Source organism: Hibiscus syriacus, unplaced genomic scaffold (genome assembly GCF_006381635.1).
Source record: "Hibiscus syriacus cultivar Baekdansim isolate YM2019G1 unplaced genomic scaffold, ASM638163v2 tig00110557_pilon, whole genome shotgun sequence".
NCBI lineage: Eukaryota > Viridiplantae > Streptophyta > Magnoliopsida > Malvales > Malvaceae > Hibiscus > Hibiscus syriacus.
In genome coordinates this window covers 881,949-907,621 of record NW_024062780.1, presented here as the reverse complement: position 1 = coordinate 907,621, position 25,673 = coordinate 881,949, and the positions used below count along the sequence as shown (strand labels likewise).

The window sequence follows — 25,673 nt, the reverse complement described above, 5'->3', positions numbered from 1 at the left end:
CAATCGCAATGCGATAGTACAAATTCGCATTGCGATTTTCCAGAATCGCAACGCGAATATGAAAATCGCAACGCGAACACATAAATCGCAACGCGTATCCGTAAATCGCAACGTGTATCCGTAAATCGCAACGCGTATCCGTAAATCGCAATGCGTATCCGTATATCGCAACGCGTATCCGTAAATCGCAACGACAATACGTAAAATCGCAACGCGTATCCGTAAATCGCAATGCGATTTTTAAAGCGCCATTATAATCGCTACGCGTATTTTATTTTCAAATTACAAAAACGAATATTAAGACAAAATCCCGTAATCGCAACTCATAACCTAAAACCTAAAATCACAACTCAGTCCCATCTCCATCTCTCACTCTCTACGGCGAAATCCGTCCCCATCTCCGAAGATTTTCGTCCCCATCTCCGGCGAAATCCCTCACAACCATTCACGGTCAGAAATCCCTCACAATATTCAGAAATGGAAAATCAACCTCCGAGTGTTAGTTTTTTTAATTATTTTTATTTTGAATTTTTTGCATTATTGTAGGTTTTTCATATTGAAACTGATGATAAGTTTACTGGTCATTTCAATAATAGATTAACCATTTCACTTAGATTTCATTTCGCGTTACGATTCTCTCGTTGCGATTTTCATTTCGCGTTGATATTCTCTCGTTGCGATTTTCAAGTTAGTATTTGTCTTTGTCTTTGTTCTGTCTTTTGGTTGAAGTAATGCAATCCATTCAAGTTTCAATTTGCAGAAGAGTCGCAACGAGATAAATGAAAATCGCAACGTGAAAATGACTATCTGCAACGAGAAAAATGAAAATCGCAACGAGAGAATCGCAACGCGAAACCAAAATCGCATTGCGATTTTCATTTCGCGTTGCGATTCTCTCGTTGCGATTTTCATTTCGCGTTGCGATTTTCATTTCTCTCGTTGCGACAGTCATTCTCTAGTTGCGATTTTCATTTCAACCAAAAGACAAAACAGTGTTGCAAATTTTAGTTTCAAGAATAAACTACTACTTTTTATGTTTATTGTTTTTGGTATATCTTCACAGTGTAGTTTTTGGTATATCTAACTTGGTATGTTTATTGTTTTTGTAGAAATTTTTTTCGGCTTCATTGACATTAAGGAATAAAGTTAGCCTAGCCACTACAATTGCTTCGAAGCTTTCACCTGGACAAAGACAATTGTTTGAGGAAACCTGCTTCGGGCCATGGCTGAGAGTACAGCATCCGGGTGGAGATGCTAATTTGACCCATTTGTGGCTTCAGACCATGACATCAAATCTACCCGACAGTATACAACGTGGTGAGGAAGAGATATGGTTTCATTTTCCACCAGCGTATACTTGTTTTGGGCGGAAGGAGTTCTGCTTAATCACTGGTCTACGATTCGGACACGATGATGTAGGCCGGTACACTCGTCATATCGCCCGCCCATCATGGTTATCCCGGGTTTTTCCGGATGAGTCAATGGAGAAGCCGAACCTACACGTCGACGATCTGAAGAAATTGTTTAATAAGAAAGCTGGTTTCACTCGGATGGATGACGTCGATGTTGTCCGAGTATGCCTTCTACAACTTGTGTATGCCGGCTTTTTAGGCAGAGAGGCCAGACAACCTATTCCTCGGGAGCTAATAATATTGGTAGAGGACCTGAATGCATGGAATCTGTTTCCGTGGGGTTCGTATATATGGAAAGCTACCTGGACTAAGTTGTCTACTGCCTTTGATGACCGCAAAAGTTTGCGTGGCGATGGGTCGAAATACACTTTGTCAGGCTTTGTTTGGGCCTTTAAGGTAAGAATTTCTATATAATGTTTCTAAAATTATAATTAATTATTTAACAATTACTAATTTTGTTATTATATTGTTTGTAGATTTGGATATTCGAGGCTTTCCCCAGCATGCGTACATATGCAATAAAAACGTCAAATGATATTCCCAGGGCTATTTCCTGGAAGAGGAAAAATCTGTTGGATTGGGAAGACTTAATACCATATGCGACAATAAATAATGTAAGTTAACACAAATACTTTCATATAATATATAAACAAGTTATTAATAGTAGACGTTTAACTTTGTTTGAGTTTTTATATTGTTAGGAGGCCAACATTCCATTACAAAGACTGACACCCACGGAGGAAGAGCTTGCCACTGATTGGTGGCAAGCTAGTCAGAGTTTTTTTGATGGCACGGATGATGAGCAGCATCCACTTCCTTCAATTCGAGAGCCATCACCTCACCCAGAGCCATCACCCGATCGACCCGACTATACACCTCTAGAACGAGAGCCATCACCTATCCCGTCACATCATCGAGCCTCTTCTCCACCATCACCTCATGATAGGCGACCGGTAAAGAGGCCACGACATTTATCTCCTTGTTCTCCACCTCCACGGGATGAGTTACGTGATGAGGTCAATGCATTGAGTGAGGAGATCGGTACTCTACGCGATAACGATGGTGCATGGCGTGTGGAGGTGTCAACTTTACATGGTGAGGTTGCCGCTCTACGTGAGATGATAGTATCGTTGCAGAATGAGGTTCATACTCTACGCAACGAGGTAAGTTTAAGATTTTCCATATTTAACTTAATGATAAATTTACTCGTAATTTCACTTAGATTAGCCATTTCACTTAGATTGCTTAGTAAATTTATTCGGTTGCTGCCAATTCTGCTAAACTGTGTATTCTTTAACACTGTGAAATAGTATGTCTTTGTTTTGTCTTTTGGTTGAAAGTAAATTTGTTCGGTTGCTGCCAATTCTGCTAAACTGTGTATTCTTTAACACTGTGAAATAGTATTTGTCTTTGTTTTGTCTTTTGGTTGAAAGTAAATTTGTTCGGTTGCTGCCAAATCTGCTAAACTGTGTATTCTTTAACACTGTGAAATAGTATTTGTCTTTGTTTTGTCTTTTGGTTAAAAGTAAATTTGTTCGGTTGCTGCCAATTCTGCTAAACTAATACCCTGAAGTCAGTATTTGTCTTTGTTTTGTCTATTGGTTGAAGTAATGCAATCCATTCAAGTTTCAATTTGCAGAAGAAGAAATAGTTTACTTTCGCAACACGAAACTTAAAATCGCAACGAGAGAATCGCAACGCGAAATGAAAATCGCAACGACAGAATCGCAACGCGAAACCAAAATCGCAACGACAAAATCGCAACGCTAAACCAAAATCGCATTGCGATTCTCTTGTTGCGATTTTCATTTCGCATTGCGATTCTGTCGTTGCGATTTTCATTTAGCGTTGCGATTTTGGTTTCGCGTTGTGATTTTGGTTTCTCGTTGCGATTCTCATTTCGCGTTGCGATTTTAAGTTTCGTGTTGCGAAAGTAAACTATTCTTCTTCTGCAAATTGAAACTTGAATGGATTGCATTACTTCAACCAATAGACAAAACAAAGACAAATACTAACTTCAGGGTATTAGTTTGAAACATATTTTTCTTTGTTATCTGATGCATTTTGTGAACTATGATAGAATAATGACTTGGGTGAATATAATGCAAGTTTGAAACATATTTGTCTTTGTTTTCACTGTTTAAATATCATGTCTGTTTATTTACTGATTTTTGTATTTAATTATTTAGCGGCCCGATAGAGTGGATGCTTTACGTCGGGTTATGCTTGCACGACGGAGTTCACGCATCAGACAGCGTGCACGTGCTATTAAGTCTCCGTACACCCCAATAGTGCGAAGACACCGCAAGAAGAATCCCGACTCGCCTGTCATCCCTCAAGAGTCCACTCCTATCGTTGAAGATGCCCCCCTATCATTCCTCGAGAGTCCCCTCCCACCGTTCAAGAGGCCACTGTCATCATTGAAGAGGTCCCTCCCACCATTCAAGAGCCCGATTCACATGGCGTCATATGTAGGCTTCTTGAGAAACCCTCTGACGTGCCAGACATGATGGATTCAAGTTGGCTCTCGTATGAGTTACCGGCCAGTACCATACCGGTATCTGAAGAGGAGAGGAAACAACTACCGGACACAATTATGGATAACACCCTTTGGGCTAAGACCGCAGTTGATTTTTATCTACATGAGCGGAGCCAGGGGTGTTTCACTGACATATGCAAGCTCACCGATGATATCTATTTGTTGCTTGATCGGTCTTGGTGGGCGTATTATTAGGGGTCGAAGACAATGGCTATTTCGATGGGGGGGTAAGTCTTATATTTTTCTTATATTTCAATTTGATTATTTTTTTTTTAAATTTATGTAAGTCACTAATATATGTCTTTTTTTGTAAAACAGCATATCGATGCGTGGGTGACACGTCTTCTAATAATAAGAAAACTTAAGAAAAATAAAAATATACGATATACAATTATGCCGACGTCTTTTAACGCCGTTCACTTGAAGAATGCACGAGATGAATCATTTGATTTGGGCAATGGACAAGCTAAACTTTATCCTGCATGGTGGGAGGTCGATAAGGTTAGTATTTATTTTAGATTGAGTTTAAAGGTTTTATGAAATAAGTGCGCAAATGAATGAATTATTACTTATGATTGCAGGTGTTTATCCCTGTTTTGGAACGTAAACATTGGATTAGTCGAGCTTAAGCTCCCATCCCTGAAGACAATAGTGTATGACAGCATGATAAATTACATATCATTGGCTGATTTAAGAGATATTATTAAGGGATGGAGCTCTCATTTGGCTAAATTCTTGGATGCGATCAATTATTGGACTCGTTCTGGAAACAAGAAGCCAAAGAAGCTCAATATTACAGTTATTAGAGACGAGACCGCGCCACAACAAACGGGAGGAGCCAGAGGAGATTGTGGTCCTCTCGTATGCTTGGCGTTGGAGCGTTTGACGACGGGAAACACCAAGTATCTACCTCCCACCGATAAAGATAGAGCTGCAGTAGGCTTGTGGTTTCGGCATTATATGGCTAAATCGATATATACGAGACGATGCCTACCTGCATCCGCGTTATAAAAATGTCCATAAACAATTGGTAAGTTTATAGACTTTTGGTTTGAAAATGTTTGGTTAAGTACCTAGAATAGAATAATTTGCTGTTTGTAGGTTTTAGATGTGTAGAAAGTGTTGTTTGAGCAAATGTTTGGTTTCTGCAGGTTAATCTCATAAGTGAACTGCGTGAAAATAATGTATGGCTGCAAAAGTTGATTCAATAGTTTAATTGATTGTTTTTTGATTGTTTAATTGATTTGTAAAAGTTGATTCAATAGTAGATGATTGGAAATAAGAATTATTGCTTATTTTTTGATTGTTTAATTGATTTGTAAAAGATGATTTGTAAAAGTTGATTTGTGTAATTGATGCGAACATAATTCTTATTTGTGCTTGTTTAATTGATTGAAATGTAATGGTTGATTTTGTTGATTTCAATCTGCATTATGTTGAAATGAAAATCGCAATGCGAAATGAAAATCGCAACGAGAGAATCGCAATGCGAAATGAAAATCGCAATGCGGAAATGAAAATCGCAACGAGAGAATCGCAATGCGATTTTCATTTCGCATTGCGATTTTCATTTCCGCATTGCGATTCTCTCGTTGCGATTTTCATTTCGCATTGCGATTCTCTCGTTGCGATTTTCATTTCACATTGCGATTTTCATTTCCGCATTGCGATTCTCTCGTTGCGATTTTCATTTCGCATTGCGATTTTCATTTCGCATTGCGATTTTCATTTCCGCATTGCGATTTTCTTGTTGGGATTTTCATTTCGCATTGCGATTCTCTCGTTGCGATTGTAATTTCCGTGTTGCGATAGTCAAATGCATGCCTAATAAGTGATAACAACTGAATAACAAGAGTTGGTTAAGTCAAAATGGTTGGCCTGAGTCATTAATTCAACTGAAAATGTTAAAAGTTCACACATAAAATCCACATAATACAACGTTTGCATTTAAAAATCACCTAAGTTAACAGTCCCAAAAGGTGAAGCCAATTGTGATTGGGATTTTAAAGATGATTGCCTTTTGCTTGACACCATATGAGCTTTGGATTTTGATGAGGATCCATATTTTGGTAGAGGAAAAGATGATTTTGATGGCACTGGTGATCCACATGTCAACCTTGTATGACCACTTTCCTTGCACCGACTACATGTCGATCTCTTCTTCTCTTCACACTTAGACGGTATACGATCGTGACTTTTTGGTCGGCCAGGTAGCCTTCTGTCCATGGCTGGTGGCAAAACTGTTTGTAAGTCATCTGGTATGTCCCACTCAGAAGGATGTGGAATAGGGTAGACAATCTCGGCATAAGTCTGTCGATAAACTTCTGTAGTGTAGCAATCCATAGCGTATGCGCTTGAATCATCTTGGTTTAAATGAAGAGCAACTTTTATAACATGGCCACACGGATAACCAGATGTTTGCCATTTCATACAACTACACGTCTTTGCATTTAGATCGACTAGCCCATTTAAGTTATTATCCAGTACTTGAAACAAAGTGTTTGAACATGGTTCAACTCTCCATGACGTTGACTTCACAACACGTTTCGTTATCTTTTTTTCAGTCCATGGTGTAACACGATGTTCCAATGTTCCTGTAAATTTAAATAAACAATACTTAGTAAAATATATAAATATGATAAGTTACGAATTCAAAGAAATAATACCTGCATGGTTTCTTTTCTTGTAGTACCACTGTTGAATAGAGGCTCGAAAAAACTCCATTAACATAGTAATGGGTAATTTCCGGGAATGACGACTTAGAGCGTTGATTGATTCTGCACTATTAGACGTCATGAAACCATATCTTGCTCCAAGTTGATGTACTCTTGACCATCTTTCAAACCCGACATCTTCTAGTGTTTGAGCACACTGAGGCAAAACACGTCTTAAACAATTTATATGCTTATTGAAATCCACTTCCCGATAAGCTTTTACAGCCTTCCAGTATGTCCATTTGTGCTTTTTTATACCAGCAGAACTTGATTTTAGATTTCTATACAAATGAACACCACAAAGTCCATGAAAAGCATCTGGGAAACACCTTCTAACAGCGTTGTCAATTGAGTTTGCCCTATCGGATATGATTGTCAGATTGCTAATAGGACCTATGCAATCCCTAATATGCCCCATAAACCATGTCCATGAATCAGAGGTTTCAGATTTGCCAACCCCGTAAGCTATTGGCAATATCCCATTGTTAGCATCCATGGCTACTGCTAATAAGTTTACTCCAAGGTATCGACCTTTCAAATGTGCTCCGTCAACTATAATAACTGGGCGCATGCAAGTAATAAACGAACGAATCTACAAAATAATATACACAAGAAATATAATCATTTAAATGTGAAATGCATGTAACTAACAAAAATGAGTCAACAAAATTATATTGATTTACTAACCGTAGCACCAATGGCGATAAATAGCAACTCAAAGTGTCCATCTCTATCTGTTTTGATATGAGTTACCGACCTAGGATTTTTCAGCTTTAAATTGTGACAATAAGCCGGCAGTTGGGCAAACAATGCTTCTGGCGACCCCTCAACAATTCCAAGGCATAACATTTGGCTCTCCAAGCTTGAGAATATGATATACTAATCTTGAACCGAGCATTCATGTCAGTCATAATTTCATGTCCCCGATATACCCTGCCATTCAAAAACATTAACTCAGCCAGAAAACCACCCAACACCTTTTTGTTTGCCTGTCTATGGTGAGGAAAAACTTGGGTTCTTGAACATGTATGTTTATCAATAAAAGTCCTAACTTGAAACATTTCGCAATCTTTTATTCTCTTTGCAATCATACGCAACGTACAGTTTTTGTCAATCATACACCTTGTTTCGAAACGATCTTTGCTTGATTTGTTAACTTTTAGTTGATAGCCATCTTCCACACATTTCGTATACAAAGCTATCTTCAAGTCTTCCTTTGTATCAAAACAATCATCTTTCTTGATACGAATAACTTTTGTGTAACAATCAACTGCTTTCTTTACCAACTCTTCTTCCGGTATCTGAAGTAATTTTGGTATATTCCAGTTATACGCCCGTGGCATTTTCTTTTCTTCGGGGACTTTTTCTTCTTCTTTTTCTTCTTCAGGATTATATGAATTACAGAATGGATGTTCAACATGTTCATTCACAGTCGTAACTTCCTCCTCATTATCATCAACAATACATTCTTCGGCAACGGCTGTTTCATCATCAAAATTCGGGTATTGACCAATATCAAAATCATTACACGCAGGGTCTGTTTCTTCTTCTGAAACATCATCAAAATCCGTGTATTGACCAATATCAAAGTCCGGATATTGACCAAGACCAAATTTCGAATACTGACTAGTACTCACAATTTTTTCTGTTGGCTCATCATCGTCTAACTGGTCAATACGAAAACCGGAATTTGGTGCTGAAAGTTGATTGGGATTTGGATTAGAGAAAGGTTGTGGGTTTTGAGAAAAACTTAGTTGATTACTACCCGCTACTGACCCAACAATACTACTTCTAGGTTCAACAACATACAATGTAACATCATCTTGTGAAACACTAATGTAAGCAATGAATCGTTCAACATCTTCATTGTCGGTTAACAAATAAACTTTACCATTTCTCTGATAAGATAGCCTAAATCCACTTAGGGGCTCTAAATTCAATTTATTTGAAACACGTAGCATTAGAGTTTCATAAGTTAACTTTTGTAAAGACAATTTTAGTTGAAGATTCATGGGTAAAGGCATATATTGTAAAACACCATGAACATTATCCCATGACCCTCCAAAACACAAATCTATCCAAACATGATCAACATTAGATGATTTCATGGTTGTAAATTAATTTACTAAACAGACGAGCTGTGAAACTAAAACCTGTTACCGGATTGGGAAGGATGTCGTTGGATATAGGAACGGATGTCGCCGGAGAGAGTGATAGATGGAGATGGAATGAGTTGCGATTTAGGGATTTAGTTTATGATTTGCTGCTGTTGCGTAGTTATATACCCAAAATTTCAGTGTTGTGATTTACAGATTCTCGTTGCGATTTACGGATTATCGTTGCGATTTACAGATTCTCGTTGCGATTTACGGATTATCGTTGCGATTTACGGATACGCGTTGCGATATACGGATACGCATTGCGATTTACGGATACGCGTTGCTATTTACGGATACACGTTGCGGTTTACGGATACGCGTTGCGATTTATGTGTTCGCGTTGCGATTTTCATATTCGCGTTGCGATTCTTGAAAATCGCAATGCGAATTTGTACTATCGCATTGCGATTTTCAAGAATCGCGTTGCGATTTTGGAAACTGATTTGCGATTCTGGGGATCGCGTTGCGATTTTTATTTCGCGTTGCGATTTTGTTGGTCATTTTGGCAAATCCAAAAAAAGTTGGTTAAAATCGTATATTATAAGGCATTTTTGGTCACTGAGGCGATTTTCTCTAATAGTAATGGTATTGTTGGGTATTAACCATTCTTTCTTACCAAATCTCATCAATCAAAATGAGTATTTATGTCGTACGGTAGTCTTAATATATGGTTAAATACTATTTAAAACATTATTTTTTTACTAGAAATGTTAATTTCGCTAATTAATTTTCGGTAGAACCCAATATTAACATTTTCGGTATAAAAAATAATATTTTACGTAACGCTTTACCGGAAATGTTAAACATTTTAGGTAGCGTCAAATATTAATATTTTTAATAAAAAATATTATTTTAAATAACACTTTACTAAAAATATTTTAAAAAAATAATAATATTTCCATAAAAAAATTATTTTAACGGTATATTAAATTTGCGTACGTGAGACGTCCCAAAAATGACAGATATGGTATCCTAATTGGTTACGTACGGTGCTTGCTTTGATGATGTTTATTGAACACACGTTAGTTTAATGGGGAAACTACATATTTAACACTTCAATTATCAATTTTGGTCCGATTTATAATCTAAACTTTAATTTTTTAAATTATACTTAATGTTTAGCTTTCATTTTAGTTTAGTACCCGTTGTAAAAACTTAATACCTTTGATACCTAAACTATCAGTTTTGGCCCATTTACTACACAAACATTCGTTTTTTTAAATTTAACGTGATACTGAAATGAAACAAAAGTTAAAGTTTTTAACGACGATATATTAAAATGAAACAAAAACAAAACTTTAGGTGTGTTTTTAAAAAAAATTAAAAGTTTAGATACTAAAACAAACTAGAACTAATAGTTTAGATACTAAACACGTAATTTACTTCTTTTTTTTTTTTTTTGCAAAACAATGTATATAAAAGACATATAACGAAGTCTCTTCAAATACTTCACAACACAAGTCTTAAGTTCATAATTGTGACATTTGTGCTTACTGAGAAGAGTTATAAAGAATTACAATAAAAGAGAAATGAATTAATAATAATGGTTAATTTAACTTTTGGCCATTGATTTTGAATTTAATAGCAATTTTACCTCTGACTTTGATTATGTGTTGTAAGTTGGCCCGTGACTTTTTGAAGCTTAATATTTGATAGAATATGTAAATATTGAGTGTTAATTTTATTGGTTTTTTAAACTAGAATCAAATGAAAGAATGTGTAAATATGGGAAACTAAATCTATAATTATACCAATTAAAAATTAATGAAAAATAAATAAATATTGACAGCTACTTACTCAAGTGTTCACTTTCAAAATCGTCAAAGATTAAATTACTTTATTTATCTCGAGAGAAATACAAATTTAAGGTTGCTTGTGATCACAAATTGAGATTTAGCTCTTTAAATTTAATTTTTAAAAAAATATTAAAGAAAGACATAAGAGTTATAGGTTATAATTACGAAGTTTAAACCATTTTTATAAAAAAATGAATATCATATTTATGTTAAGAGGTCAAGAATGAATTATGTTTCGGTGATGATGGTGAATAGTGAATGACGATGAGAGATTTTAGTCGAATTCACAAGTTAAATTAATATATTATCTAAATTTCAGGTGTGAAATAGAAAAAAAATCTTTTTTACTAGAGTGATACATCATCAAATTAATGACATTTAACTTTCAATAATATAAGTCGATAATTTAAGTGATTAAAATATTTTTTAAATTTAATGACCAAAAGTGACCATTTAAATAGTTTGCCCTTTAATATTTTACCCGTAAATAAATATAATTTTAATAAAATAGAAAGTAAAATTAAGCAGTTGGAAACGGCGGCAGTTTGGATCTTTCTTTCACTTTCAAACACGTGGAAAATACTTAAATGTTCCATTCCCAGGGCAAATTAAGGCGTTTATACCGAAATATCACATTCAAACCCATTAAATACCTTTCAGACTCTTACATAATATTACTAATCTAAAGGGTAAATTACCCTCTCGTATTCGCGGGGTTCTGTCCAAACTGGAGTCACATAAAAAAATGTACGAATTATCATCCACGCCTTCGTTAAACTTGTAACATATATGGAAGACGTATATCATAAAGCACGCTATGTGAGAGGGCGCATTTCAAGATGCACACCTTTCGAAGTCCAATTCATCCATCAAAATATTTTAAAAAATATACTTTAAAAAAATTAAAAAAATAAAACTATAAAGATTAATATCGTAATTTTATACATATTAATTTCAAGAGTTGAAGATCTTAATGACAACACAACAACAACAACAACAAAACTCTATTCGCATATATAATGGGGTAAGGGGGAGGTAGGGTAGTAGACTGCCCCAACGTTAAGTTGAGAGCAGCTTCCGTGGAAGACCTCCGGCACTCAGAAAATTAAAAATAAAGATAAAATACAATGCATGTATAAATAAATAAATAAATACATAGTTGAACAATCTTCGTATGTGCGTCTGAATAGGAAGTAATCCCTGCAAATAAATCCCTGCAAATAAATCATTGCGTAAAAATCTCTGCATATAAACATAAATGTAAGACCCGACTAAATTTAAAAATAAGAAAATGAAGAGAATGCTACACAGAAGTCAGTGATAGCAAGCTACGAGAAGTAATATAATTAAATGGGTTAAAACCTAAACTAAGACAACATTACTCTGCTACCATAGTTCTAAGTCTTCATAAATTTCAATGACATAAACGTATAAAAATAGAAGTCATGTAAATTACTACAAAAAAAAAAATGGCTGTCCCTTTTTTCCCATATGTATGGGGGTAAGGGGGAGGTAAGATAGTAGGCTGCCCCCAACACCAGGTTGAGAGCAGCTTCCGTAGGAGACCTCCAAATTATGAAATGCCCTCCATGGGACTTGATCCCACGACCTCAAGGTTTAGAACCTTGTGCTCTACCAACTGAGCTGGATGTAAATTACTACAAAGACATTAAAAATAAAACAGAGATGCTACACCCTATGGTTGTGACCCACACTACTCGTCTACCCTGGTCTTAAGTCTCTATACTTTCCTATCAGAGTTCATGTTCTCGGTAAGGGCTAAATCCTTCAAATTAGATATCAAGCAGTATACACACTTCCTCCTTGGTCGTCCTCTCTTTCTGGCACCGTCGACTGTAATCGACTCTACTCTCCTGACCGTATCCGACGGTTGTCGCCTAAGGACATGCACAAACCATTGTAGTTTTCTCTCCCTCAATTTTTCGGATACATGCGCCACCCCTAATGACATACTAATTGCAGAGTTTGGTGTCATGTCCCACAGAGTCCTATCACATGCCCATCGAAGCATTCTCATTTCTACGGCCTCCATTCTCTTTACGTGATCCTTCTTGATTGCCCAACATTCTGATCCATACAACAACGCTGGTCTTATTGTCATTTTATAAAATTTTTCCGTAAGTTTTAGAGGCACATTATTGTCACACAAAACTCAAATAGCAGCCCTCCACTTTAGTCATTCCGTCTTTATATGGTGTGTAACGTCATCATCTATACCCTCATCTTTATGTATCATAAACCATAGGTACTTGAAAAAATCATTTGAGGGGAGAATGTGTCATTATATGCATACTTCTACATCTTCATCTTCATCGTTTTGGTTCATACTGAAGTTTAAATATAAATATTCCGTCTTTTTAATATTGATCCGTAGACCTTTTTCTTTCAAAATAATATTTCAGGTAATCAATTTACTATTCAGCTCATTTTTTATTTCAATAATTAAAATAATATCGTTCGCAAAAAATATATATCATAAAATACTATTTGGTGTCGTACAATAGATGTGATACATAATCGAAGCAAAGATGTAAGGCTTGAGAAATATCTTTTCCCCATTTTATTCTTCGCCTCCATCTTCTTTAAGACTTTAAATCTCGGTTTCTCTCCCTTTGCACATTCGAATAATCAAAACGACAATACGGAGAAGCGTAGAGGTATATTTTCCCTTCATATTTATCGCCCCTTTATTTTATTCCCTTTTTTATTCTTTTTGCCCTCCATGAATTCTCTTTTCTGACCGCTTATTTTGAAGAAAAAGAATCAAAATCCCTTAAAGCTTGATTATTTTGATGCCTTGATCTTTCTGTTTTCCAAGGATTTTTTTTTCATGCGGTAGCTTGGGAAGGGAAAGGCATGGCCAAGTCTTGAGGAAATCTTCAATTTGCTTTTCCTTTTTAGGGTTTCCTTTTGTCTGCTACTTTTTTTTCAAGTTTATTTTCGTTTTATGATGTGTGATAAGCTTTTTCCACCCTCAAATCACGGACGAAGTCTCCTTTTTTCTTAGAAAAAAAAGAAGAAATGAAAATGATTGTGCGCTGAATAATTTAACCAGAGAGAGAGAGAGACCCGCTTTTCTTGGGAACAAATTCAGTACTGGAGCGTGTGGCCAGTCTCTGCTATTGCACTCTTTGAACATGTTTTGATTCTTTTGATAACAAAGGTGTTTCTTTCTTTTATATCTTTCTTCCTCTTTCCTCTCTGCTCTCAAGTATTCTTCTATCTTATTTCTTCCATTTAGTTTTTTAGCTGCATTTTTCTTCTTGGACTTTGCCATTTCTTACTGTGTGTGAATTCTCCTTTAGACTCCATAGTTTTTATTGATAGAAGGTAAGTACAAAGTTTAGGGTTTTATCTATTATGCATGTTAGTGTTGCTTTAGCAGTTTTTATCTTACCACCATAATTCGTGGTTTCTGCTGGTAGTATGTATGCTTGCGGTTAATTTTTTTTGGCCTCCTGAACTAAATTTATTTCATGGCTACGCCATTAATATGATACATTTTTTCCAGAAAGATACTTTTAACCTACATGGATGGATATACTGGTAAAAGAGCTATTAGTGGGCTTGTACCTGGCAGGAGATCAAGGCTTGTCCTGAAGGATCAGGTTAATATCAAAGAGCAAAATGCACGGTTTTGCAGCCGTATTGGATGCAGTAGGAGGATGAACACTGTGAAAGGAACACCCAATTTTTGCTCTGAAAAGGCCAAATCTCCTAATCCTTCTTGCTGCACTTCATCTAGTGAGAAGGAAATTATTGGAAGTTCTTCTGGTGTATATCCTGCAGTTGGCAACACTAGAAAATCCTCTACAAATCTTATCAGAAAGTTACCATCTCAGCTGGAAATAGATTCATCTGAAACTAGTAGTGTTGAGGAAGAGACGGAAGTGTTAGAGATCGTATCCCCACCAGGAATTATTCAAAGAGGGCTGCAGCCTCAAGCTGAAGCTGTTGATGTTGAGGAAGTTACCGTGATGGAAGTAGGAAGCTATAGTCTAGCATCAAACACAAGACAAGGGAGAAGCTTTACTCAAAGTTCTGGGTTGGACAACCAGGATACTCAGGCAAGTCCATCTTTTACTTTGGCATCTCGAAGTGCTTTCCGTGCAACACAACGTAACACAAGCAAGTATGGTTTGAGAAATCCAAGATGTAACTCTATTTCTGTTGTCTCTTCTGGTTGTTCATCTTCGGATTCAAGCCTCAGCAAAGGGAAAAATACAGTAAAAAGGAATAATTGTGAAGGAGAGGGTAGTTCATCCACCTGGGGGAAGAAGTTGAGTGGGTCATCTTTGGAAGGACTGAACAACAGTTCTAGCCTTGGGGTTTCTATTTCTGATTCAAGGCAAGCCAGAAACTGGTCTTCTAATAGGGATTGTAGTATTACTTCTTCAGTCAGGACTCAGAGATTAAACAGTAGTTATGCTAGAGGGAGACTCCCTAACCAAGCAAATGGGAACAGTTTAACTTCAAACGGGTCACCCTTAGTCATCCCACAAGCATCTGAATCTGATATACATTTTGATTTGAATGCTCCTGTTTCCACAGAAACTGCCTCAACTTATGCTAGTTCTTACAATCGACCGGGTAGTGTGGGTGAGAGTTTACGCAGTGTCATGCCTTCTATACCTTCAGAAGTTGGCCTATACCGCTCTTCAGTGAATTGGGCTAGATTCCAGCGCTTCAATATGGATGACATTGCTGAGGTATACTAACAGGATATTCCAACCTGGAATTCTTATGCATGGATTTACAAAATTTCCTCTCCCCCGGCCTTCTTTACCATGGAACTCAGGGAAGGGCCTGAGTGAGGTTTGAATACGGATTTACCCATTAATATCTTGAATCATCTGGTGTTATAGAATCTCTCTTGGGAGAGGCAGAATGAAACATTAGTTGTCCTTTTGTTGCATCATTAAGCTATTGGAGCATAATCTGTTCCTTTTGCTTTGTATTTACCCAGGTATTATCAGCACTTGAGAGAAGTGAACAAGTTGCACAGTTGACATATGAGGTAACTAGTTTTGAAGTGCCTGAGCTTATCTGATTATTCTATATCGTTGATTCTGTTTCTGTCCTGCAGCAATTACTTGTTCTGGAGACCGGCTTGCTCCTTGATGGCTTAAACTTTTATGACCGGCATAGAGACATGAGATTGGATATTGATAATATGTCATATGAGGTTTGTCATTGTTTCACTATGTGGGTTCAAATCTGCATTTTATTTTCTCCACGCTATGCTTGTTAAGATAAACTAAAAGTATTAACTTTTGTTGCTATTCATGACAGGAATTACTAGCTCTAGAAGAAAGGATGGGTACTGTGAGCACTGCCCTACCTGAAGAAGCAATGTCAAAATGCCTTAAGAAAGGCATTTTTGAGGCAACATCTTGGGAAGATGCAGTTGTCTGCTTTAAGGGAGAAAAAGATGATATCAAATGCAGTATATGCCAGGTCCTTTGCCACTCAACCTTCTACTTTATTAATGTTCTTCTCCGGATATGACTGCAACGGTTTCTTGACCGGTTTCACTTAAACTTAATGGAATTCGTTGGGTTTTTTTCTCCGTAGGAAGAGTATGTCATTGGAGATGAAGTAGGGAGGTTGCACTGTGAGCATAGGTATCACATTGCATGCATACAACAGTGGCTACGGATGAAGAATTGGTGCCCTATTTGCAAAGCATCAGCAGAAGCCACATAGTTGTATTCGCCTACCTCATTATCAAGTTGAATTTTAAATAGGACCATATATGTAAATATCAAATCCATCCATATAGTGGCAAGGATATTTTTGGTCATTTGTGGCTCTCTCAAGACAGTGGATGCTATTGGATTACCCCCCTCCCTTTCAAATGGGCACTTGAACAATCAATTAAGTTGTTGATCGGTTAAAAATGCAGACGCCGTTATGTCATATATTTCAACTTAATTGATTATTTAAGTATCACATTAGAATCATGTGCTAATTTGAATTTATTTTCCAAAAAAAAAAGATATCAATTTGAGGGTAAAAAAGCCGAGGTTACCGAAAGCTTCAGCTACCCATTTGTATAATCAAACCCTTCAAGGGAATAACTTGACTCGAACAGTTGGCTTTGGCAAAAAATAACTCGGGTGAGTTGTTTTATGCATGTTTCAGATATTGTCAAGCTAATCAAACGCAAATCATCATGTTTTGAGTTTTGAGGATGCAATTACAGTTGCAGATCAGTGAGCACTGCTGAGAGAATTGAAAAACAATTCCTCAATCAAACTAATATATAATATAAAATCTCAATCTTATGGCCAGGGGATAAAACATGATTCCAGGACAGATGGTTTTAACAAAAAAAAAAAAAAGCAGCTCAAGAATTATTGGTTTATCATGTCATTGCTCTATGTTTCCCATACATACAGCATAATAAATACATTGAATTTCACAAGCATTGCCTGTATGATTCACCTTCAATGTTGGGGGAATTGGTATTTCACATTGCTCATCGTACGTCCTTCACGACCATCTGCAACAATCATCAAGCGCAAACTACATAATTTTCAGGTGCTTCACAATATGAAAACATCATTCACTGGTTCAACAACTGAACCTCGACATACCTGCAGATGGTCTGGATAGCGGAGATGGCCAACAAAGTTAATGCTGTTAGAAAAAACCCAAAGATTGTGTCCATCTAACACTATGTTACATGCAAGTAAAATGGAGACCAAAATACATATCCAATCAACAAAATAAGAACAGTAGTTTGAGCACTACGAAAAACTGTATGCCACCAAATCTCTTGAATGGTAATTAATTACAATTAACAAATCATAACTCCACAAAAACATAGAATCAAAGCCTCACAAATAGGTTTTTCAGTGGCCATTTGGCAGAAAAGTAAAATATAAACCAAGTGGAAAATATAAGTTCTCAGATCTAAAATTACATATAGAGCAAGGCTGCAGCTCTTTCACAAATAATTTTACCTTTCACCATGCTACAAGGCAGTGTCTCTGCAAAACTTTCTTAGATTTCCTCTTCAATGGCTGTAAATTACAAGAAATATTGAGATCTGTAGAAGACAGCCAACAACAATGCTAATTGTACAACAGAGCAACAAGTTGCAAGTACTTCCTTTTCGAGCACTTTAGCTCAGTTGCTCAAAAATAATAATCGACCTGTTCCAGCTCTGCAGCAAAGGGTACAGGCTTCCCGACACTCAAACCCATAATTTAATCTTGCAGGGGACAGAGATCTGACTGGGAGCAATCTGGTTCATGTCAGTAAGTGTAAACAAAATGGGAGCTTCAACATTTGTCAAGCACAGTGAACCAGAATGAACATATCTTTATAACAGCTTCATGATAAACAATTTTTTGTTGAGCATTCATTCTTCAAAAGAATGCATACATATTTTTTCCAGCAGCAATGACCAATCTTCACCCAGCTGCTGGGGATTTAGCTCCATTGCAACTTTAAAATCAAGCAAAGAAATTGAGCGCCTCTGCCCCTGTTCCTGCAAAACTTCTGTAGGCCCAGAGCTACCCTGTATATGCAAGTGATTACTTGGACACAAACCATTAACAAGCTTGCCCTGATGCTGCTGCGTGTGGGCAGAGTGCTTTCTCAATTCATGTGAAGGCCTTGACCACACCAGGACACACGATCTGATCAATCTCTTCAAGTATACATCCACCACTTTGTTTAACATGCTAGCACATTCCAATGAAACCCCTCCAAGGCCCTGCACTGCTGCAATCTGCTCCATACGTTTCTTCAATGTCTCAGTATCATACAAACTGCCACTGTCATAGTAGCTAACGAAGTCGCCACTGCTTGCCACAGGCAGAGTTTTGTAGGCCCCACCAACACTAGCTGAACAAAATGGAATCCCAAGAGGGGCACGCAAAGGATTTCTGGAGAAATCAATGTGGTTGGCTTGCTCCACCTCCTCCCCATCTTCAACAATAGCTCCTTCAGTCAGACCTTTACTAAGCACCCTTGGTTTCCCCATAGAATGCCCCCAACCTTCTCTTTCAATTTCCGGCTGCTCAGGAACTGCTTGAGGATGCTGCAATGGTCGCTGATAATCATAGGGTGTCAAATACCCATTTTCCAGACCCAAGTTATTGCCATTGTTTTCAGTATCCATGGGTTGATGTGAGAAACTCTCAACCTTTCCATTCGGCCCCAGTGGGCTGGGCCGATCCCGGAGCTTCCTATCCTGTATACCAGATCTAACCTTTCGCAGGGATGACATTGGCAAAACCCCATTAGAAGAAATGGCCATGTTCGGATTCCGGTTGGGTACAAGGGATCCAGTTGGATCATGCCCATCATCTCTACCAACATAACTTTTCACATTTTGTATCAAAGATTTAGTGGGACCTGCTTCATGAACTGGTGGTGGAGTCTTAGCCTGACATGCATTTTTCAATATTGAACGTATCAACTGATTATGAAGTGGCAGATTCTCCCTTCCAAGAATGCGGTAACATGACTTATCAAACTCACTTTTACTGAGTTTCTGACTCAAAAACCTACTCAAATTATAAAAATACCTTTTTGACCTCTCAGCCCCAATCTTCTTCACTATCTGGGCTTTTAAATCACCTAAATTGATTCTGGAGCCTTGCTGTGGCTGCATTGCTCAATAAACAGATTTCTACACCATTCACAGAACTTTAAAACCACTGAAACTTGTTTCCACCCCAATTTACAGTTTTCTCCAACACCAAAGGAGTCCGAATCCACCTATTTGCATGTTATACAATGCAAATCAAACTCTTAATCTCTGCATTTTGAGAGAAAAAGAGCAAGAATGAAATCCCAGAAAAATGAAGAACAAAAAAAATCAAGAAGTCCAATTTCCACGCATCCCTAAGACCCTCATAGGAACCATTCATACAATGCAAACCCAAATTTCATGTTTGCATAATAAGAACCCTAGGGATCAAAGTCCACTTAAGTAATAAACAGAAACCCCACAAAAAAAAAAACAGATTGAATAAACGCAAAGCACAAATCAAAACCCTAAAGTTCGAACATCACGAACCGCAAATAAAAAAGGGGGAACAGTGCAGCGATCGAAACCCCCAAAGGTATCACTTTTAAAGACAATTGAAAAAAGGGAAAAGACTGGGGAATGGGGAAATTGAAGTTGAGGGAAAGAGATCAGTGGAGTTTGGTGGGATTAAGAGCTGATGAGGAGAGCTGGAATTGCAGAGAAAAATAAGCAAGAAGTAACGAGATAGAAGCTTAAGAACGATTGATAAAAAAAGGCTAACCTTAGGCAAGTTGCTCCGCCGATTGCAGAGAAATTCACCGCCACAACAGTTGTTGATTGGTGTCGAGGTTTGGGGTTGGATTGCTCGCAGCGTCTATCGATTTCTTTTCCCCCCCTTTTCTTCCTTCCTTCCTTCCTTCTTTCTTTAAAATAATACTAATATATAAACAATCTCTGTGAGTGCATTTTCTTTTTCCGACCTCTTTATCTCTCTCTCCTCTTTCTCCTTCCCCCTTCCTCTTCTTGGTTTGCTAATGCTATATTTTCAACACGGCTTTGTCTTACGTTAGCTCCATCTCTCGCTCGCTCGCTCGCTCGCTGCTATTATTATTATTTTTTATTTAATTATTTATTTTGATAGTATTAGTTATTATTATATAAATGATGATATAATAGAAAATTTTAATTGAATTCTTATCAAATTTAATATTTTAATTGATTTTAATTAAAAATTCAAGGACTTATTTAATTTTTAAACATAAAAATAAAAGTGTAGTAGTATTAAAATACTTATAAAGTTATTAAACCTTAAACTAAGAAGTTGAGTTGATGCACTAATTTGAACTAAAAATCTATATTCATATAACTAATTGAAAAAAAATTACCAATTTAAACTTTAAAGTCAAGTTCAAATACCAACACATATGTAAGAAAAATTAGATAGTTTTAAAGTCATCACGTTTTACTTGTTCAGTTCTTTTTGTCTGTTATTATGTTTGAATCTTGTTTTTTTTATATAAATAATTAAATTGCTATTAATCTTTCAATCCATTAAACAACAATTATTTGCATTTTAATCACTGTTTTTTGACAGTGTTAAACCAAATCAAAATTTTTAAAATTATATTTAAAATAGAATTAAATAGTAGAAATATTAAAAAAATATCATTATCTTAATTTAATATTACTCTTTTAAACCCTTATTTAATTAATTTTGCTATTAAATGTTATTATTTTACCTCTTGTAAGATAAAAAAAAAAGAATTGTTATTAGATCGAACTTCAAACTAGAGTAGAATGAAGGGTTCATACAAATCTCTTATTAGTTTCTTTATTATATAATAAATTAATATTTAATTTTTAAAAAAAATCTTTTTTTAATATTTAAATTTTAATTACCATGTATACTCAATTATAAGAGAGAGAAAATCCCAGGGTGTTTATTTTAAGCAGTATTGCAAGAGAAGTTCTGGTTTTAATATACGATTAAAGAAAGATGCTACCAGAAATGTTATTATTTTTTAACATTTGTAGTAAAAAAAATACTTAAAACATTATTATTTTTTTACCTAAAACATTAATGTTTTTTAACATTTACAGTAAAGTGCTTAATATTAACATTTCCGATAGAAAAAAATAAGGTTTTAGATAGCGCTTTACCAGATATGTTAACAAACCCGGTAAAGTACCCAATAATAACATTTCAGGTACAAATAATAATGTTTTAGGTAATTTTTACCGAAAATATTAAAAAATAATAACATTTCCCGTAGCGTATTTCCTTAGCCGTATATTAGGTTGCCGCACGTAAGACTTCCTCGTATCGCAATGCATTGTAGAAAATGTAAAAGCAATCGCCCAATAGCACAAACATTTGGGTAATTTTGGTCTAATATCATAAGTGGGTTAATTATTTAGTCTAATACAGTACCATTTATTTTAGTTTGGAAACTATGGCATGTACTTTAGTGACTTTGAATTCGTAGGCATGACGGGTTTTAATAAAATATATATTTTATTAGAATTTTATCATTTTGACTTGATAAAATATAATAAAAAATATATTTTATTAGAACTCATCACTTTAACATGACATATTTTAATAAAAGATATTATTTAGATAAACTCGTCAAATAGACGTGACAAGTTTATCATATATTATAACATTTGTCATAAATCTTAAATTAATTTTGTAGATGACCTAATTGACTATTTTATTTACCTGCTTGGCCTATTGGGCCAATTTTACCCAAACATTTGAGCCCATTGATATAATAATAGATGGAAATCACGAACATACACCTTCTCCCTTAAGCCTTTCTTTTTCCTCCCGCCTCTCCCAGTTTGTTTTGGCCTTTAGGGTTCGGTTTCAATTTACAAAGAAAACAGGAAAGCAAAGCGGTCACTCACTCGTGGAATCCGTCACGCCGAATTGTTAAGGATTCTTGGACAAGGTTTAATGAAGTGTCCAATCTCTGTTTCTAACTAATCTATACAAGCTAAGCTAGTTATATAGTATGATCTTTAATTTATCGGATTGTTGCTAAAATGCAAGCTTGAAATGAAATGTTTGAAATTTTTTTGAAGGTCCAGCAAGCTAAAAGCGTATTTCAAGCCTTTAAAGATGGGAGAAGTAGTAATTATTCATTTCCTACATATTTTTAATTTATTTCAGCCATATATTGTAGTTATAAATTGTTGTTTTGGGGCAAAATCTCACCGTGTAATTGGTACAGAATTTCATGCAAGAGGAAGATATTCGATTGGAGACTACACGTGCAAGATGTAACTAATATCTGTTTCCTATAGTAATTCTTTATGTATACATTATATTTCTGTTTCTAAAGGAAATGATTTTCTTTTGCGTTTTTTCAGTTGCAAATGTTGTCAAAAGGCACGCCCAACTTACAGAGCGTCTCTCCAGGTGTGTGTATATATATATAATCTCTGTCCTTATTCTTAAGGGATCTTCTTTGTTATACTGGTACGGATAGATTACACAAAAATGATAGCGCTGATGTCTTATACCTACTTGTCTAGGACAGCTGATTTCTTGTTGGTTTTATGAACCTAGAGTATAAAGCTGATGAACGAGCATGTATTCTCTGTCTTTCTCTTTTTCGTTGAGGGTTAATGCTTCAAATGGTCGTGATTTGGTAGGGATTCTGATAAGATGATATATGAGCGTCTGCAAAAAGAATTTGAAGATGCAAGAGCTTCTCAGAGTCAAGGTAAATATATGCATTTGCAGTACCAAGTAACCTTTCCAAAACTGCGTTTTGCAGCAATCAAATATTTGTTTTATAATGCCTGAGCTATATGCTCAAAATCTCATTTGGTATTATACCCTATCTAATATGAAAAAAAGGTTGCATAATTCATGTATTTATTACTCTGACAAGAAATTTCCTTTTCCCCCTTTTGATATTCAGAGATTAACTTAGATAGTGAACAGTGGAATGACGGACTATTAGCTACAATAAGAGAGCAGGTATCTATTTTTTTTCCTGAATGCTTTAAAGTAATTGTGCTTCCGGCTTCCCCCCTTCTGTTTGTGGTTCTATTTTACTGTTCAATTCAGAAAATTTTACTGTGGAGTTGTCTTGACATTGAATGATTTTCTTGCTTTAAATTACTCATTCTGGTAATGATAACTTCTCCACTCCCCATTTTATAAAAGTTGTGTAGATGCTAACTTATCTGGTTTTTGATCAGGTTCATATGGAGGCTGATAGAAAGGCCACGTCTGGGGACACAAACAACATTCCAACATCTCATTTCCAGGAAAAGGTTACTTACAGAGTCGGAAATAAGGTAACAAAATATATTGATAATATTTTTTTTGCAATTTTCAAGATCTATAATCTGGATTATAACTGATACTAAAACCTTCCTCTCAAAAACTTGATTTGGAAGAATGCTAATTGAAATTAATATCATCAAAATTTACTCAAATCAAAGATGAGGAAAGCTGGGGCAGCTCTCTAACAGTTTCTGGGATCAGATTTAAATTTAAAGGGGGACGTGCTTTTAATTTTCATGAATCTGTAAGCTATTGAAGTTGGAAAAAAGAGTTCTTAGTTATAGTTAGGCTAGTCAGTTTCAGAAAGATGTGTAACTATCAATAGGTTTTGTTTTAAGTGATCAGTATTGCAACAACTCTCTTATGTACGTGCTTTTTTATTGTTGTATCTGTGAAATCATTTTTTGGGAGCTCAAACTTATAAGTGAACAGGTGATTTGTTGTTTGGAAGGAACAAGAATTGGCATACTATATGAGACATCTTTTGCAGGTACTACTGAAGAAGTTTTTTATAATTTGATTATTAGTATCTGCAGTTAACTATTTAATTGGCTCATGGCATGTGAAAAGTCATGACCTCAAGCTAAGGCTTATATTGTGTGGTGTATTTGATTTAAAGAAATAATTTTTTTAGAGAAGTTGGATAAGAAAATGAATTCGTCCTTCATATATGTGACAAGGGTTACTCTTGCGGTTCTTTTTTCTGTAATTTTGGTAGGGGAACCTTGTGAGCTGTACCATTGTGTGCTAGAGAGCAAGTCTTTTCTTGAAAAGATGACTGTCATTGAACATACAATTCCTTTCTTTCTGCCACTACGAGAAGTAGAAAATGATCTTCTTTCTTCTAATGCCATGGTAACTTGGTTGCATATCTGGTTTTTAGATTAAGATAATGATATTAGATCAGCTCTTAATATTTTTGTTTATCTATATACTTTCAGAGGTTTATAGATCATATTGGAGAATTATTGCATGCTTATGTGGACAGGCGTGAACAGGTAATGCTGTCATGTTGCTTTTATGAAATTGTTATTTTTTCTTATCCCAAATCAGTAGTTCTCATGTTTAAGTGATGTTTTCCACCATGACAGGTTCGGCTTGTTAAGGAGCTGTATGGAAATCAAATAGGAGAGCTGTATCATAGTCTTCCGTACCACATGATTGAATTTGCACTTGATGATTCTGATTGGTTGGTCCACTTTGTACTTTCTGTATATTTACATAGTTTTGTTGTATCTTTGGAATATTTTTGTTTCTGAAATTCGTTGTGTTTGCCTGTAGATTGATACATACAGTCTCGTTGTGTTTGCCTGTAGATTGATACATAGTCTTTATTAATTTTCAATTTTTTTTAATAGAAAAGTGAATACGAATAATTTTTTCTTTTAGAATAGTCTTCACTATAAGGTTCAATAATTATCTTAAACAGGCAATACATGTTAAGTAATTAGTTTTGCTTGGCCATTGATGGGACTGTTATGTTTGCATTTGTTGCAGCAAGGTGACAATCAGTCTTAGATATCCAGATCTTGTTTCTGTTCTTCCAACTCGAGTAAAAGTTCTTGTGTGGCCAATGCATCGATTGAAGAAGAATCATACAAGCGGAGCAATGGGCTCCCAACCTATTCCAGCTCGATTATCTTATGCGGAAGATGCCTTGAGAACCATGAGCTTACCAGAAGGTATTACTTTTACATTTACTTTTCCCGCTTCAGTTGAGAAGTTCCTGGTTTGGTGTCGTGAAACATCATTTGCTGCTGAATTTTTGTTTGGATTCAAGTTTGAAGAAATCTTCATGAGATGGCAATTTCATTGCCTTAAAACCCCCTTATTACTTTTTGGCTTTGCTATGAGCGGATAAGTAATATGTGATTTGATTTTCATTGAGTTTTTCCACTAACACTTGGTTTGCCTCTTGCTTCTTTGTACCATCAGCATACGCGGAGATTGTGTTGAATCTACCACAAGCATCGCAGCAAACATTTCAGGTTGGGAGCCCCAGTTAGCACTTCACGTACTTTCCTTTCAGTATGTGGTGTACAAAAATTGTATGGGTTGTATAGGATGACATACATGCATATATACTTATGAATCATTGGGTATTGTTGGATTTCCATCATTTAGTTAGCATAGAGGAACATCCCCAATTTCTTATTGCCTTGCTTTACATGCGCATATATTCTGGCTTCATCTCTCTCATCCTGCCCCTTTCACCAGAATCTCATATAAATTTGATTCATT

General features: G+C 35.9%; 3 protein-coding genes across 6 annotated transcripts; 2 read left to right on the top strand and 1 right to left on the bottom strand.

The window, feature by feature from the left end:
• Positions 1 to 7,871: 7,871 nt before the first annotated feature.
• LOC120132213 lies at positions 7,872 to 20,189 on the bottom strand. The gene is made up of 3 exons (XM_039149026.1): positions 19,911 to 20,189; positions 17,979 to 19,417; positions 7,872 to 7,899 (listed from the first exon to the last, which is right to left on the bottom strand). Exon 2 carries the CDS (start codon positions 19,268 to 19,270, stop codon positions 18,011 to 18,013), a length of 1,260 nt encoding a protein of 419 aa, XP_039004957.1. The 5' UTR covers positions 19,271 to 19,417; positions 19,911 to 20,189; the 3' UTR covers positions 7,872 to 7,899; positions 17,979 to 18,010.
• On the top strand, positions 13,168 to 16,532 carry LOC120132212. 3 transcript variants are annotated; one of them, XM_039149023.1, is made up of 7 exons: positions 13,168 to 13,298; positions 13,697 to 13,804; positions 14,153 to 15,350; positions 15,608 to 15,658; positions 15,728 to 15,826; positions 15,934 to 16,098; positions 16,216 to 16,532. In XM_039149023.1, the coding sequence occupies exons 3-7, from the start codon at positions 14,172 to 14,174 to the stop codon at positions 16,345 to 16,347; spliced, it is 1,626 nt and encodes a 541-aa protein (XP_039004954.1). In that variant the 5' UTR covers positions 13,168 to 13,298; positions 13,697 to 13,804; positions 14,153 to 14,171; the 3' UTR covers positions 16,348 to 16,532. The 3 variants fall into 3 exon arrangements, with proteins under 3 accessions (XP_039004954.1, XP_039004955.1, XP_039004953.1); XM_039149024.1 differs by lacking the exon at positions 13,697 to 13,804; XM_039149022.1 differs by lacking the exon at positions 13,168 to 13,298 and having other exon boundaries at positions 13,372 to 13,804.
• Positions 20,190 to 21,929: 1,740 nt separating the features above from the next.
• LOC120132214 (centromere protein O-like) lies at positions 21,930 to 25,586 on the top strand. Of its 2 annotated transcripts, none has more exons than XM_039149028.1 (13): positions 21,930 to 22,083; positions 22,217 to 22,262; positions 22,366 to 22,414; positions 22,505 to 22,553; positions 22,790 to 22,860; positions 23,062 to 23,120; positions 23,345 to 23,443; positions 23,865 to 23,922; positions 24,151 to 24,287; positions 24,374 to 24,430; positions 24,524 to 24,621; positions 24,930 to 25,114; positions 25,368 to 25,586. In XM_039149028.1, exons 2-13 carry the CDS (start codon positions 22,254 to 22,256, stop codon positions 25,436 to 25,438), a joined length of 942 nt encoding a protein of 313 aa, XP_039004959.1. In that variant the 5' UTR covers positions 21,930 to 22,083; positions 22,217 to 22,253; the 3' UTR covers positions 25,439 to 25,586. The 2 variants fall into 2 exon arrangements, with proteins under 2 accessions (XP_039004959.1, XP_039004958.1); XM_039149027.1 differs by having other exon boundaries at positions 22,217 to 22,265.
• The last annotated feature ends 87 nt before the right edge of the window (positions 25,587 to 25,673 follow it).